Source organism: Tenrec ecaudatus, chromosome 2 (assembly GCF_050624435.1).
Source record: "Tenrec ecaudatus isolate mTenEca1 chromosome 2, mTenEca1.hap1, whole genome shotgun sequence".
In the NCBI taxonomy this organism is placed as follows: Eukaryota; Metazoa; Chordata; class Mammalia; order Afrosoricida; family Tenrecidae; genus Tenrec; species Tenrec ecaudatus.
The window spans coordinates 187,762,379-187,779,519 of record NC_134531.1 but is presented as its reverse complement, the minus strand read 5'-3'; the positions used below and the strand labels follow the sequence as shown (position 1 = coordinate 187,779,519).

The 17,141-nt window shown below is 50.8% G+C and overlaps 1 protein-coding gene across 1 annotated transcript; it reads left to right on the top strand.

Moving 5' to 3' along the window:
- The first annotated feature begins 441 nt into the window (after nt 1-441).
- BOD1 (biorientation of chromosomes in cell division 1) lies at nt 442-13,047 on the top strand. Its single transcript, XM_075541969.1, has 4 exons — nt 442-864; nt 5,249-5,373; nt 10,952-11,148; nt 12,361-13,047. Exons 1-3 carry the CDS (start codon nt 643-645, stop codon nt 11,145-11,147), a joined length of 543 nt encoding a protein of 180 aa, XP_075398084.1. The 5' UTR covers nt 442-642; the 3' UTR covers nt 11,148; nt 12,361-13,047.
- Nucleotides 13,048-17,141: the final 4,094 nt, after the last annotated feature.

Sequence of the window (17,141 nt, the reverse complement as noted above, 5' to 3'; positions counted from 1 at the left end):
CCAATTTTGGAGTAATAGAAGTTTGACTAGCCCATTGTTTGCCAAATTTCCCCAGTCACATGGTTAAGGACAGGGTGTGGAAGACTTATTAAGAGCGCATGTTCATAGAAATACTGACTCGAAATCTCCAAGAGATAAATTTGGTAATCTGGACTTCCCCCGAACTCCGCGGATAATTTGTAATCAGGCCACGTGGAGATAAACTACATGCGTGGGAGAGCCCGACCAGGCAGCGGGAACTACGAGGGCCGACGCCTACAACTCCCATACTGCCCCGCACACTCGCGGACGGGGCCCGCAGCCTGCCGGGAGTTGTAGTTTCTGTGAGCCAGGCCCCTGCTTATAAGCAAGGTGGAGATGGGCGCCGAAAGCCTACCGCCCCAGCATGCAAAGGCCAGGAGTGACGCAATCGGGAGAGCGCAGGGTATTGAGCGCGGTGTCGGCCGTCTCCGCGGGCACCTCAGTCGCCTTCGTGTCGGTCCTCTCCCTTGCCGCCACCGCCGCCTCCTTCATCTCCTCCTCCTCCTCCTCCTCGCCCTCCCCCCCGCCGGGTTTTCCTCGCCTCTTTAGAACCTGCCTCCCCCGCCCCCCTCCCCGAGGAGCAGCTTCCTTCGGGGTCCGTCGCGGGCCCGGGGCGCAGCGATGGCGGACGGCGGCGGGGGCACGGGCGGGGGCGGAGTGGGCCAGGTGTCGGCCGGAGCCGCGTCGGGCGGGCCGGGGGCCGGCGGGGGCAGCGGGCCCACCAACCCCGCCTCGCTGCCCCCGGGCGACCCGCAGCTCATCGCCCTCATCGTGGAGCAGCTCAAGAGCCGGGGCCTGTTTGACAGCTTCCGCCGGGACTGCCTGGCCGACGTGGACACAAAGGTAGCCGACCGCCCGGGCCGGGGGAAGCCGGGCGGGGCGCGATGCCGACCCGCCGCGACCGCAGCGAGCCGAGTGGCGCTGCCCCATAGCGTTCCCGAGGCTGTGATCGCTAGTAAAACCGACCGCCCCATCGTCCTCCCACCTCCGCTTTCTCAAAGCACCGCCGAACACCAGGGATAGCGTTTAAATCTCGGCGGTGAGTGGCTAGCCCGCCGGCGGCAGGCGAGAGAGCTCTGGGAGTGCTGGCCACGTGCACGGCCCGCCCAGCTGTGGCCTCGTTTCTTCTCAACCGCGGAGAGACTGATGCCCCTTTTAGAACCCGGACGCCTAGCAGTCCGGAGATGGCATGCTTTCAGCCCTCGACAGTAAGCAGAGCGCACTCTTCTTATGAACGGCGGAGAAAGCCAGGTTGGTCGGCAAGAAGGCTTTAGCATCTGCACCTCTTTTCTCGAAGAAAAAGGAGCCCCGCTGATGTAGTGGAAATTTGGGCTGCTAACATAAGATCAGCAGTTCGAAACCACCAGCTGCTCCGAGCGAAAGATGAGGCTTTCTACTCCTGTAAAAAGTAATGGTCTCAGGAACTCCCAGGGGGCGCTTCTACCCACCCTGGATATAGGGTCACTGTTTAAGTTGGAGTCGACTCAGTGGCAGGCAGTCCGTTGATTTTGATTTTCAGTAAGGAGCTGAAGTGAAACGTGGTTTGGACGCACAGTCGTCCGCATTTTATAAGTTATCCATTTGTTCTTTGTCTCTGGTTCAGTGGTTGGCCAACTTTGGAATGCAATCGATTGAGGTCTGTTGTAGATATCAACGCCATAATGTTGTCCTCCTCCGTTGGTTACAGGGGATTTGCGGTACCTCATGCTGCAGGCCAGCCTTCAGTATAATGCAGGGCCAAGTTGCCAGAGTTCTTTGGCATGCAATGAGATAGTGTGCATTAAATGCCAGACACTACCTTACTAGACCGCTCCTGCTAACCCCCTTCAGTAGCTGCTCCCAAGACCAAGGGTATTGGGGGTTGTAGGTTTTGGAGGCTTTATTTAGTAGTAGTGCTCCCCTCCACTTATTTGGAATTGTTGCCAACTCGCGGAATGATTGAGACCTGAAAGTAGACCCGGACACTAGGGTTACGGACATTTCTGATACACCTAGCTCTACAGGCGCGCACGTTCAGGTTGACATGTGAATGAACCTGCACATATTCCTTAAAAACAACAGAATTCTACACTAAATGAAACTATGCGATACTATATGTTTATGTAAAAATTATAATACTTATAAATGAAACATACTATGTTTATTGAGAAGTTGAGTTCAATATGTTGTAAGGGTCGCTTGGCTTGGTCGGCATGAAAATCTCCGCTGCGCTGTTTGTCTTTACATCTGGTGTTTACTTTTTAAGAACTTTTTGATGATGCTTATGTTTATTTCTGAAGTAATGCTTTCATGAAGTAAACCATTTTACTGGGATTAATACTCAGTTTACTCATTAGCATCAAATGGATGTGTATCCATAGAGATAGATATACTACATAGAAAATTCTGAGATTGGGAGGCTTAGAAGAAAATAAACTTGAATATACATGTGTCTCGTTAAATGGATGAAACTCAACATACATGGTAGGAGGTGAATATAAACGCTTTCCGTCATTTTCATTGAGGAATTTGAAACGACGCATCCCGTAAATCTAATGTTAGAGACAGGAGCAGCCATCCATTCATTGAACACAGATGGGCCTAAAACGTGAAGGTAAAGGAATAAGTTAGTCACTGACCTGGTCTCAAAATTTATGTTGCAGGGTAAAAGTGACCTGTCAGTCAGGTGGTCTGGGTAGTAAGCTCTGCAGACTCCCTTCCTCTTCCAAGACAAGCCCAGCAGCAGTGCTTTCCCTGAAACCAAGGACATATTTCCTTTCTTTAGGGAACTCACACGGATTGAAGTCATCAGTGCCAACACACAGCACCCCAGGAGTGTAGAGTAGACCTGCTCCCGGGGATTTCTGAGGCTGTAAATGTTTGTAGTAGCACATAGCCTCCTCTCTCTGGCTCAAGGCACCTGGCAGGGAACCATCTAGCCATATAAAGACCAAACCAAGCTCACCGCCATGGAGTCGGTGCTGGCTCGTAACAACCCTGTAAGACTGGGCCAAAGTGCCCTTTTGAGTTTCTAAGACTGTAGCTCCCTATAGGAGTTGAAAGCCTCATCATTCAGTCCTCAAAATGATCCGTCCCAGCCAGCATCCCCTGCCTCGCCCAAGAAACGTGGGTCCAGCCATCACATTAGGGGTGAGTGAATTAAATCCTGAACCAAAAACCAGCGGATCACCTGTGTGGCCCACGCATGGGGTATAACCATCCAAGTGGCTCTTGGCCGTCAAAAGGTTCTCCACCCTTGGTTTAAGGTTGAGGTTCTCAAACTTGGCTGAAATTGGAGTCACCTGGGGATCTGGTCAAAGTAGAACTCCTTGGGTGACTCCACTCAGATTCTGATTGATTCACTAGGTTGCAAATGGAGCCCAGGAATCTGTCATTTCACCAGATCCCACAGGTGAATCCAGTGGCCAGCCAAGTTTGAGAACCTAGGGTTTAACTCACTGACTCTCACAAGTGTGACCCCCGCATCAGCAGCATCTGCGAGATCACCTGGGCACTTGTTAGAGCAACAAGGTCCATGGTCCGCTCCAGACTGCTGGAGTGTGCGGGGAAGGTGTGGTGGACCCAATAGCTACCAGGTACGTTGCCATCCATCCATCATACAGCCACATCAAGAAATGGAACGGATCAACCGTGTTACGAGAGGATCACATGGATAACTATATGGGGAAACACTCTGATAGTAAAATAAAGCTCGGCACACTGGGTCCTGTGCTGTGGTCGCTGAAGGGGTAATTTTGTATGGTCATGTCTGCTGAAAGGTTGCTAGTAACATTTTCTATGTTTAGTCCTTTTTCAGTAAACAGGTTGTTCTGAGTAGTCCTAGTTACAGATGACAGAAATCTGTTGTAACTCCTTGAAGGAGGGGGGAGGGGTGGGAGATCTGGTTGACACCTGACAACAAGGGAGGGCTGCACGTGCCAGCAGGGCACCTCCACAGGTGTGAGAGAGAGCTCCTCTCCGCCCTGCCCACCCCCTGGGGGCGGGCGGCTATCATCATGGTTGCTAACATCGCCCGAGTGCGTAGGGCTTCTCCCTCGCTGTGCTCCTGTTGTAAAGGCCTCCGAATGTCCCTGGAGCAGGGGGGCAGGATCCATAGGCTCCCCTTCCCTGTAGAGAAGACACAGGTTGCTCCTGTGATGCTCACTCCCCGTGCCCTTCCTCCTAGTCCTCCTGACCTCAGTCTTCAGGTTTGTGAACTGGCTCCTGATGACGTCATGGGCCTGGTGTGTTTTTAGCACCCTCTGCCCCAGGAATGACAGTAATCATTTGTGCTTGTTTGGGTGGCTATGCAGAGCTCAAACTCCATCGGTGGTTTAGTCCAGCCTCTCTGATTCTTTGCTCAGTAGACGGATTGACTAAGCACAGTGAAAGAAGACACCTTTTCTGATTTTAAGCCGTGTAACATTCCCCTTTGTTTGCACAGCTGCCTTGTGATCCATGCGCAGGCTCTGCATGAGCACAGGAATTCCCGTTCTCCCCGAGGCTGTCCGTAGTTTGCTATGACCCGCACACAGTTGAATGCTGTGGCAATGTTGTGTGTGAATCACACGTGCACATCTTGCTGGCGTTCTCTACATTCAGTCGGGATTCACCTGACATCTGATAGCATTTGTGACTGGTAAAACATGCCTCTCTAGCCGAGACTGCTCTTTGGGGGACTATGTCCTGCTCCCTCACCGCCGCTCTCAGGGCGTCTGCGGCTTGGACTTATACACTGCTCATTCTTGTGTCTGGCCTTTTATGCAGACGGTTTTCCTAGGATTGTGTTCGTTGCTGAGACACTCCAGAGAGGTGACCAGCAGTACATTGGAAAAGACGGGCCCCTGAGGTGAGGCACTTGTTGAAAGTGCGATAGGTAGTAAGTGTTGGAACCAGAACAAGGACCCAGATTCATAGCAGGCCGGGCCCACCCTTGGAATTGTCACACTTTAGCCAAGTAATTACTCTCCCGGCCTACATTTCTAATCCCTGACACGAGGGCTTCTCTCACAGAGCAGTTTGAAAGGCTATGGCATGGCGGTCACCCTAAGCCAGGTCCTCCTGTAAGCATCAGTGCTCCGGCCCCTCCACAGTGCACGGTGGCCCCTGTACAGTCAGGGCGGAATGTGTTTAGATGCAAAGTATGCAAGTGTGCATGTCGATGCAAAGCAGTGTTTGGAATGACTGCTTTCAGGAAGTTTGGTGCCTTGAACTTCTGACTTGCCCCTTGTTTTTTTTACTGTTTTAGCCAGCTTACCAAAACCTGCGGCAGAAAGTGGATAATTTTGTGTCGACACATCTGGACAAGCAGGAGTGGAACCCGGCGATGAACAAAAACCAACTGCGAAATGGGCTGAGGCAGAGTGTGGTCCAGTAAGTAAGCAGACCTGAGAGTGGAGGGGCAGGGAGCCGAAGGCAATGCCCAAGAAGGCTTTGTCCATGGTCAGGGTGTCTGAGACCCACAAGGGTGGCCCAGACCTGTTTCTTCAGCAGCATTAAGGTTAGAGCAAGCAGAGGACTCAACAGGAATGCCTGCTGGTCTCTCCACCCTGGGTAGGCCTCCGAGGCATGTGTTGGAAGACATGCTCCCTGCTCTTTGAAGCGTTGCACCTAGTGAGGCGTCCCATATTGAGGTTCCACCCAGCTGTCGGTGCAGGGCATCACTGGGCACATAAGTAGAGTGGGCTGTTTGTCCTGAGAAATGAAACACTTTTCTTGATCTGTGTGGAATCTTTGTTGGCTCCTACCACTCACTCTATTGTTTGGATGCTCCTGACCCACGAAACTCCTGGGACATGAGCTCCTGCCTGAGATCTTCCTCAGAGACAGCAAAGAAGCCAGGGAAATTATCCTTAATGAACCAAGGATGCCAGCTTCTATTTCTGTGGCATTTGTTAAATGACACATGCCAGAATTGGGGATTCAGATGCGTGATTGACCTGGGTCAGGGCCAGGGAGGGGTCGCGTGACTCTGAAGAGGTAGCAAGAGGGACCCTGGGGTAATGGGACAATTCAGTGTCTTGCAGGTGGTGCTCAGGGAAGCTGTTCGTGTGGGCAGGGCACTGGGGAAATCGGAGTAAGGGATTTGGGTTGTATCAACATCTTTCAGTATTGACCTGGTGTCAGTAGTTACATGTAACATGAGAGGTGGCTGGGGAAGCATGCACGGACCTGCCTGTGCTCGTCTTTGCAACTTCCTGGGACTCTAGTTGGTTTTAAAAGACAGAAGAGAATATATAACAAGCCAGAGCTTTCCATATAGAAGCTGAGCTCTGTGAAAGACTCTTGAGGGTGAGGGAAGAAGCATGCCTGCGAAAGATGCCGGCCGGGAGCCTCATCTCTGCAGCCACGACACGCTGTGCACGGCCTTTCAGACAGACGGGGCGTGGCTGCCCTGGGCTCTGGTCTCACCCCGAGCCCGTTTGACCCTGAGAGGAGCAGGTTAGGGAAGCTGGGGGTCTACCCGCCCTTCAGACGGACCAGCCATCCTAGAAGGAGGCTCCTCAGTGTTAATGAGCCTGGACCATTTCTGTGACAGTTCACGGGGCACAGTGTCTGTGCCTGCAACACACAGAGCACATACAAAAGTGCCAAGCAGTTAGTGCACGTCCCCGGGGTCACCACCCAGCTGAGCGAGAGAATGTCACCGGCACCTCGTGAGCCCTCCCCTACCCACCCACCCTCAGGCACTCTTTCACCCTTTTTCTCACAGAGGCTGCTCCTGATTCAGGGCGTCCCCTCCCCGCTCGTCACAGTTTAGCAACTTGTGTGCGTTTCCCCTACGTTTTCATTTGATCCAGGGTGTAAGCCCGCATAGCCAGCCACACTCCTCGGGCCTTCATGGTGGGTGGTTGTTTGTCTGCTCGACCTGGTTTTCCCCTGAGCTAGGCTGGCTGGCTGCAGGACCGACAAGTAAAGCCTACCCGGGTGCTTCTGATGGCATTTATCCTCTGAGAAGAAAACTTGGGGCTCACAGTTTGAGCATGCTGTGGTAATAATTTCTTTTGTAAGAATGAAGACCAGACTCGTCCCAAGAATTAGAGATGTTCAAGTTTTTCAAGATGCTAGTCTGCTCCATTCTCCTTCCCAGGGCCTCTGCGAATCGCTGCAGGGTCCCACAGTACTCACGCAAGTCAAGGGAATGTCCCACACGGTGCTGGGTGCTGTTCAGTCCCAAATCGGAAGGTCACATAGGAGGAAGCCACAGACCGGGGTCAGAGGAGACAGCTCCACTCCTGGCTCTTGCTCAGTGGGTTCATTCTATGGCATTGCAGGGAATCCTGTTGACAGTTACTCTCAGGGGCATCCGATCAGGGTCTCGCCCCACGTATCAGATCTATGCAAGGAAAGGTGGTTTGGTAGGAGTTAGATGGTGCAACAAATGTCACCCAAATGCAGTAATGTGGTCCCTACCCCTGGACTGTAACTTTACGTACGACGGGCATGGCCTCTGGCACATGTTTCCAGTAGGCATGAGCCTCCTGCCCATCCGCCTGGGAATCACACAGCCCTTTCCCAGGCTGCTCCAGAAACTGTTGTCTTTCCTTCTCAGCTGTAGCATATAACTCCTTACATCCATTGTAAGTAATGGTAACTAAGATAACCAGGAAGCAAAGAGTGTGGCTCAATTCACACCGTCTACTAAGGGCAGGACTCAGTCTCATAAGGTGTGCCTTACACACAACAGAATGAAACAGTCCTGTTAGCATCTTCACAGTCACTCCCATAGGCCTGAGCCCACTGTCGCAGCCGCCGTGACAGCCCATCTTGTGGGGGGCCTTCCTCTTTGCTTCCCTCCACTTTACCAAGGATGATGTCCTCCAGGACTGGACTCTCCTGCCAACCTGGTCTTTAAGGAGCACTCTGACCGTGCTTCTTCCAAAAGAGTAGCAAATAAGGCTCTCCACAGTGGGACCACCGCCACAGGTTTATGAAATCCAGAATTAATGTAGATCACGTAAGGGGTTTGGGCTGGAAGGGCCATATTAAATAAGCATAACTAAGCTGTTCAACAAATTTTACAAATGTGATTTACTTCCTGCTCCGTAGTCTTTCTCAGACCCACTGCCATCAAATTGGTTCTAACTCTTGGCAAGCCTGCAGGACTGAGTGAAGCTCCTCTCCAGGGTTTCTGAAACTGTAGCTCTGGTGGGAGCAGGCAGCCTCATCTGTGTCCGGTGGAGGGGCTGCTGAGTGGACGCCACCAGCCCTGCCTTCAGCAGGCAGCCCAGTGACTAGCCACCAGGGCTCCCGCTTGAATACAGGTGCTGTTACATCTTGACCGATTTTCAGCCAAAATGTGTTTTAGGCTTTGGAGCACTTGAGACCAAATTGGTTCTGTGTTCAGTGTGTGTGGTGTGTCCAAGGTGCCCAGCCACAAGCAACATGTTGGGATGGTGGTGACAGGTGGGGTGCACTCAAAGCGGACTGGTATGTATAGGGGAGGGGACCGTTAACAATCTCATGATAAATCCTGACGTGGAACATCTGCGTGACCATCTGAGAGTGATAACATAAACAAGTGACATGCTGTGTCACTCTGTCATGTACATACAAGGGGGTGCCCCCCCCCAAAACACTCCGGAACTTCTTTTCAAAGCTATGTAGTTAAGTCTTTATAAAACAACTTTATCACCTGAAAAGTACTTCCCATTACACTTAATACATTTGTCAAATCTGCTGTTCCATTCTTGGAAACATTTTTCAAACATCTGTTTGGAATGGCTGAGAGCACCTCCCTCGATTTTTTTTTTTTCTTCACCTCTTCTACATCTTCAAATCACTGTCCTTTCATCTTCCTCTTCATTTGTGGAAACAAAACAGTCGCGTGGAGCAAGGTCAGGTGAGTAAGATGCATGAGGCAAGAGAGGCATGCTGTTTTTTGCCAAAAACTGAAGAATTGAAATGGCTGCATGAGCCAGTACATTGTCGTGGTGGCAACGCCAGTCCCTCATCTGCCACACAGAAGGTCTTTATTGTTGCACAATGTTACACAGTTTTTCAGAACCTCTAAATAGAAAACTTGAGTAACAAGTCTGTCCTGGTGGAATAACTCCAAATGTACTGTTGACATTTCATCCATTCAGCAGGTGCCCGACATCCAGAATGAAGTTTGTTATCAATCAACAGTCACCTTTTTTGAAACAAGAAAACCACTTGTTCACTTTGAGATTTTCTCAAAGTGCTGTCCTTGTAAGCTTTGTTCAATATTAGACCACTTTCTGTGGCATTTTCCCAAGCAGGAAACAAAATTTCACAGCCGCACACTCTTCTCTGAAATCAGCCATGACAAAAAAGGTTGGAGCAAAACTGCTTTTACAAAAAAAAGTCACTGACCAGATAGAACCTTCCCAGGCCACGCCACTGGGTGTACTAACTCGGAGCGAGTTGCTCAGTGTTCGCCTAGCAGGAAAAATGCAGAGTATGAAAGCTCCCCTCCTCCAGAAGAAATTCCAGTTTTGGGGGGTACCCCTCGTATTCTAACAAGATGTACCCAAAACAACGAGCCAGTGTGGTTCATCATCCCTGGAACAGGCTTTAAGCCGTGGGCTACTTGTCAGAGCCACATTGCTGCTAGGGCAGAGGTTTTCAACCTGTGGGTCATGATGCCTTTGGGGGGGTCAAACAACCCTTTCACAGGGGTCACCTAAGATCATCAGGAAACACATATTTCCAATGGTCTTAGAAACCGAGACACCGCTCCTCTATCCGTCCCCAGGCGGGTCCACCCAGATGCAGATATGCCCACTGTGTTAGTCTGGACACTTTAAAGAAACAAATCCACAGAAACTCATGTATAAGAGAGAGTTTTATATGAAGGTTAAGTGTGCTTCAAGAAAACATCCCAACCCAGAGCAGCCCAAGCCCACAAGTCCAACATTAACCCATATGTCCAACACCAATCCACAAAGTCCTCCTCCATCTCACAAAACAGATACATGATGCCGACTGCAGGAGGAAAGCTGAGTCAGTGAATGTGTAAGCATCTCAGCGCTGGCAGGAGTCTCCACACGGCTGCTCCAGCACCCAGGGCTGCATCGGGGTAGGTCCATGTGGCTTCTCAGGGATGCCTTGCAGGAAGTGAGCCTTGCCAGATGAAGCAGGGAACTGGCTAAGGCAGCTACACCCTGGTCCGACCATTAGAAAGCAAGAGACCTGAGAACTCGAAAGGCAAGGCTCACCGAGCCATTTATCCCTCCAACCCTCAATTAACCCCACGTGTTTATCGACCAGGTTGGCACAAAAAACTACCTCACCCACAGAAGAGTACCTGGCAGGAAGATTGTTACCTATGCTACACCATGCTTCAAGACAAAATTTTGTTTGTCATTAGAATATTTCACAATATATAATTACATATTGTTTTGTGATTAATCACTGTGCTTTAAGTTGAGATGGTAACAATGAAAATGCATCCTGCATATCAGATGTTTACATGACTCTTCATAACAGTAGCAACATTACAGTGATGAAGTAGCAATGAGAATAATTGTTATGGTTGGGGGTTACCACCACAGGAGGAACTGTATTAAAGGGTCACGGCACTGGGAAAGTTGAGAACCATGTACTAGGGGCTGCTGCTGCCCTTGAAGGAAATGGAGTGGAGCCTGAGGTCACCGGCTTTTGATGGCATGGTAAGGATTTTTAGCTTGACAGTGTCATCATTTTCCCATCATGCTGTCACTTGTCCCTGTCTTGGTGGCTGGCTTAGCTTTGTCCTTTGTACTTGGGTGGAATGGCCATGGACCAAATGGTGAATTAGGAGGAACAGCTGCTGGGTGGTTCTGAATTGCCCCTCAAAAGTGAAAGTCCAGGTCCTCTAACTGTATGTGATATATAGTTTGCCCTTTGAAAGGACTCCCTGGGTGGGTTTGCTTTTGACCAGGTGGGCCCTTCTTGGCTCACACATGACTGACTGGGAGTCACTGAACTGTCTCTTTGTCTCCGCTAGATCTGGAATGTTGGAAGCAGGAGTAGACAGAATTATTTCCCAGGTGGTGGATCCAAAGCTAAACCACATCTTCAGGCCACAGATAGAACGGGCCATTCATGAGTTCCTGGCGGCCCAGAAGAAAGAAGCCGCACCAGCCCCCCCTCCAGAGCCGGAGAGCCAGGACCCCGCGGCTCAGTCCCAGGACACATCCTAAGGTGTGGTGTCCAGGTCTCCCTTTATGGCACCGCCCTCTCCCCTGCTGATAGGTACATAAGAAATGAGAAGGGGTTCAGCTCTGTTGGGACCATGTTGCAGGAAGGTGTTCATGGCAGGTGGACTTCACCTGCTGCCCTCGGTCAGTTTTTACTGAAAACTGATGAGAAGCATTTTCCAGTGTCACCCAAGTGCCACCACTGAATGTCGGCACTCTAGTATAGCTGCGTCACTAGAAGCCAGCTTGATGGATGGGGTACACAAGGGAAGCACATGAGGGAATCTCATTTCTCTGGAATTGTGGAAATGAGTCATACCCTTAGATGTGTTTCCTTGGGTTCAAAATTTTAACACAGTGCAGGCAGTGGTGCTTTTGTAGCGGCCTGCCTGGGGCTTACCTATGGCTTTCCGTGCCAGGTACCCCTGCGTACTCAGGATGCATAAACCTACCTATTACAGATGCTTCCAGCAGGAGCCACTTTTGTTTTCTTTTTAACTGTTGGATTGAACTTGTTCTTGAAAAAAAAATGCTGTGAGCACACAAACGGCTGCCTTTTGCCTGGTTTGGAGGCTGCAGTGAGGTGTGCGCATGTGAACAGCAAGGACGCAGGCACTGCTTCAGCTCAGCAACTATTGGTAAACATTTAACAGTGCAAGACCAAGCCTACTGCCATGGAGCCGATTTCCCACTCACATAAACCCTGTAGGAAAGCGAAGCTACTCGATAGTGTTTCTAAGGTTTATAGATCTTTAAGGAAGCAGCCAGCCTCATCTTTCTCCCCGGTTGCAGCTGGTGGGCTCAAAGCGCTGGTTTTGCAGGAAGTAGCCCAATGCTCAACCCACTGGACCATCAGGGCTCATGGCCCTTAGGGTGTAAAGAATACAGGGCCCTGGTTTTGTCATTGATGCTGTCTGTTATAGATTCTTTATGGGGTCTGCTTTGCCTAGGAAATCAGATAAAGGCAGAGAGTTGGCCCGGAGAACGCTTTTACAAGCCACCTGGCCAAACCCTGGGCCCCGAAGGCTCTCCCTGCAGAGAGACTGACTGGTGCCATGTTGAGAAGTGGAGTCTCCTACAGACTGCCGAGCATTCCTTTGAGCCTGCCTTTCTCGTTTTATTGTCAGTTCCTTTAGGAACGTAACATTCACGAGTGTAGTCTCCAACCCCAATGTTGCATTTTGATAAAATTACCTCGTGCTTTTTTTTTTTAAAGGATACCTCTGACATCTGTTAAAAGCTTTTTAATTAATGAAGAAATTACTTCCAACTGCATCAGAGTACAGCTTCCGAATCAAGAGTTCAAGATTTCAGCCTTGATTGTGGGGCAGTGTCCAGGCCACCACAGCGCAAGTTGGGCTATAACAGCATGGACCAGGGGCCCCTGTGCTGCCATCTGTCTAGTCCATCCAAGGGGACGACACCCAGTTGACACTACAGAAAGAGAACACTACAGCAACCGGTTGTCCAGAAACACATCTTTATACTTGAACTTGGAGTCTACGGCTGGGTTTGAGGGTCTCTGTGCTAAGGACAGACAAAAGCTGCAAAAACGCAGGGTCAGCCAGTAACAGAGCAATGTTAGCAGGGAGTAAGGGCTGGGTTCTTAGAGTCAGAGACTAGAACAGACACCATTAGCACAGACTGCCTTTGAAGTCACTGCGCTTCACCTACACATCTCTTAGCATTTCCACTCCTGGTACCAGGTGGGAAGACCCGGGTTAGGGAAAGTAGGAGGAAGCCCAGAGCAGCCAGGGAAGGAAGAGCTGGGCTGACCAGGCTTCCTCCTGTTCTGCAAGGGCTAATGAGTCTGGGTGTTTCCTTGATCTTTGTTTTTGTGGTTTTTAGACAAGTGGATGATCATTAAATGTACCTTTTTTAATAAAAATCATTTGGTACTCTTGGTGCACTGCTGTCACTGAAACTGCCGCCCGCAGCCCCTGATTTGATGGCAGTGAAAGGCTGGGAGGAGTGACTGACATGGCCTTCTCTCACCAGTGCGGTCATGGAGGCTTGCGAGTTCTCCAGGGTGGACGTGCAGAAGTCTCGCCGACAGACCTGAGGAAGCGTCAGGTTCTGACTCGTTCTGAGCTGGGGCCCTGCATTTCTAGCATGCTCCCAGGCATCTGACACAGCAGCTTCCGGAGCACATGGTGCAGCAGGCCTTGGGTGGTGCTTCCTGAAAGTGGAGCCTGCCTTGTGGCGGATCCAACGATGGCATCGATTCCAGAGATGTTGGCACCACTTCACGGGAACCACACTCGTTTTCACAGAACAGTAAATGTGTCCAAAGGACAAAGGGTTGCTTTTAGACCACTGCTCTCCCCAGGAAGAGTGGCGTAGACTAGAGAGGGTTTCAGAGCTCAGCAGGACCAGATGGGCTGGCCACCGTGCCTGTGGTTACTCCAGGCCCACGCTCAGCATCTTCCTGTCAGGAAAGCTTTTGTGAAAGTGGTGGATGTGGGATGGACGTGATGAAAGCTTAATAATGGCTCGTGGATACACAAATGTCCCGTCTCGCAGTTCCCAGGGGGCCAAGACCTCATGCCATTTGACCTTGGATTGCCCCATCAGTCCGTGTAGCAGCATGGGCTCTGAGCCGAGGGCAATCTCCGGGGAAGCCATGCCCACATCCCCCAGGTTAAATGCATGGACTGACTGGCTGGGGAAGGCAAGTTGAGACGAACAGCATGACCTCGGCTGCGAAGAAAACCTACCTCTGCTCCCTCAGGAGCTTCTGACTAGCTGAGCGGATTTGCATCCGCAACCAAATCTCAGTGTTTTGGGTGTTTATATTAGTCATGCGGAGGCCGGGAAATTGTGGAAATAAAGTCAAAAAAGCTGCTCACAAGGAGGGCTAACCCTTCAAGATGCCTCTTTAATCCCATTACTGTAGTTATTTTTAAGCCCCCAAACTAGCCATCCCCTCTTGTTAAACTTCCCTTCCTACAGCTGGAAAAACCCTTTGCAAAAGCCTAGTGAGGCACAAATATTAGCAACGTTTTTTAAAAACCTAGCAAAGTTTTCAAGGAGCCCTGGTGGCTCAGCAGTTCAAAACCAGCAGCTGCTCTGCAGGAGTAGGATGAGACTGGCTCCTCGGGTTAAGATGTACATTCTTGGAACCCCGTGTCTGTTCTGTCCTGCACTGTTGGGTTGCTGTGAGTTTGGTTTTAAGTGCCTGGTAACAAGACTGGTTCAAACTCACCCAGGGGCTGGCACCGCATGAAGACCCGGAGATCTGTAAAGACTGCAGCCTCACAGGCCTGGGGGCAGTTCTCTCAGGGTCACCGTTCATGGGAAGCGGATTCTAACATACGTCAAAGCCTTTTGTTGTCAAGATGGAATGGGGCCTGGAGACCGCTACCACCTTCTGAAGCCTAGCTCTGGCCCTGCAGCAGCGGCTGCATCTCTTAACACACGGCCTTCCCATCTCCACCTCGCTGCCTGCATGGCATCGCCCACCTCACCCTCAGCCCCATCACGGCTCATGCACACATAGCTTCTGGTAAAATTGTGTGACTCAGGTCAGATTCCCCGGAGTTTTACAGGATTTCAACATTTTTCCCTAAAGGGACAAAGGCACCAATGGCAGCGGAGTCCGTTCTGACAGAGCGCCCTGCTAGGAGAGTAGGACTGCTCCGTGGGGTGTCACGGCTTTGGTTTTTGCTCGCACAGTGGCTGATGTGTTCAAACCGCTGATATTTTGACTCACACTTAAACCTGTGTGCTACCAGAGTTCCTCATGTAGCCTTACCTTGAACCTTTCTCCCCAAGGTGGGCTGCAGGCCCTCTTGAGTCGCTATCACAGGACCTGAGCTAATGCGCACCCCACCCTCCCACGGCCCTGAGTTGACCCTGACCTGTGGACACCCTGCAGGACAGAGCAGAGCTGCTCTCAGTTGCTGAGACTGAAGATCTTTACAGGAGCAGACAGCCTCCTCTTTCTCCCTCAGACTAGCTAGTGGGGCTTTACTACCAACTTTGAAGTCAGCAGCCCAGTGCTTAACCCATTGCACCACCAGAGCTTGCCATGAGACCCGTGATGTGCAAATCTCACCAAGTGTCCACGCAGCAGCAGGACCTGGGAGCCTGTTGTAAATGCACACTCTGGAGCGCAGCCTCAGGCCGCTGAGTTAGGAGGGTGGGCCCACAAGTCCTAGAGGTGCTGCTCCTGTGGTTAGTGCCTTAGCAACCCCACGTCCAGCACCAAAACACAGCCTGGTCACGTGCCTTCCCCTCAGTGGTGCTGTGCATCCATTGTTGGCAGCGATGGTTAATGTATTTCCTTGAGAGTTTTCCTCTCTTTCGCTGACCCTCTACTCCAGGGCCTGGTCCCTCCTGGTGATGTACAAAGCAGTGAAATGTCTCGCTGCTCTCACTTCTAAGGAGCCTTCCAGCTGTGCTTCTTCCAAGACAGGCTTGCTTTGCTCCCAGCAGTCCATGGAAGATGCAATCCTTGTTGCCAGCCGCACATCAGTTATTCTGCCATCTTCTGTTCCCATTGTCCAGCTCCCAAGTGCCGATGAGGCAATGGAAATACCATGGCTGGGGTCAGGTGCACGTCCTTCCTCAAAGTGACATCTTCGCTTGGGAGCCCTTTTGCAGCAGATTTGCCCCGTGCAGTGTGTCAACTGTCAAACTCAACATTCAAGCTTACTGTCATGGAGCCGGTTTCAACTCGAGGCAACCCAGGAGCGCACCGAGAATGACGTGAATGTTATGCAAGTGAGCGACGGGGCTGAACGCTTAATCACAACTGGTGGACACACGGGTGCGTCTTCCCACATCGGCTGAAGGACAAGCCCTCATTTCACTTTCCTTGTGGATCCACCCATCAATTTTTTGCAAGAACAGTTTGACTTAGGAAGGTCTATTTGTAACTTAAACCCTATAGGCTGCGGGGGGTGGGGGTGGGGGGAAGATAACCTATACTAAATCAATTGAAGGAGCTGGTTATAGTGGATTAGCATTGGGAAAATGATGAGACTGTCAGCTCCCATAAAATGTCATAGCCTTAGAAACCCTATATAGCTTTCTATACGTTGCACTTATAGAGCATCACGTTATAGGGTCAATATAAGTTGCAATTACTTGGATGTTCATCTTAGCAAAAATACCGAGAGAACGCTCTTTAGAATTAAGGGTGGTGAGACTTCATCTCATGTATGTTGAAGGCATTACACAAGTTACCAAGAGATACCAATCCCTGGGAAGGGACATCCAAACCAAAAAGACACCACTGCCATCAAAACAATTCCAACTCAAAGTGATCCTATATATTTTTTATGGGAACAGACAGCCTCTTCATTCTCCTGCAGAGCAGCTGTTGGATTTGAACGGCCCACCATGTGCTTAATAATCCAAGGCTTACCCAGCAGTGCCACAAGGCTCCTTGGAAAAGGACATCATGCTTGAAAGTAGAAGGTCCATGGAGAACTAGGAAGACGCTCAAGGAGATGGAATGCTTCAGTGGCTGCAACAGCGACTCAAACACGACCCTGGTGAAGATGTGGCAGGACCAGGCCGTGTTCTGTCGTAGGGTCGGAGCCAACTCAACGGCATCTGACAACAGAAACATTCTGGCTGACTGGTAGAAGGCTCCGCTGCTGGAGACTCATTCCACTTACACAGTTCAAAGACAAGTTCCATTGAGTGGACGCCAATCCATGGCAACCCCGTGTGTAACGAGAGTAGACCTGGGCTCCTTGGGGTTTGAACGGTCCTTTTTTGGAAAGGACTCCCCAGGCCTGCCTCCTGGGGCATCTCTTTTTGGGTTTGAACTGCCAACCTACCTGTACCACGCAGGGACTCCATGACCCCAGTTTAGACCATGCCAACACCCCACCCATTTGGTGAAAGCCCACCATGCAGCAGGTTTTTGTGATGTGTGGAAACAGTTACATTTTACACTCCTGAACTTCTTGACAAGCTGGGACTGTACTGGGTTCCATTTCAAGCGCAAATAGCTCCATAAATGCTTCGGCCCCGGTGGGTGTA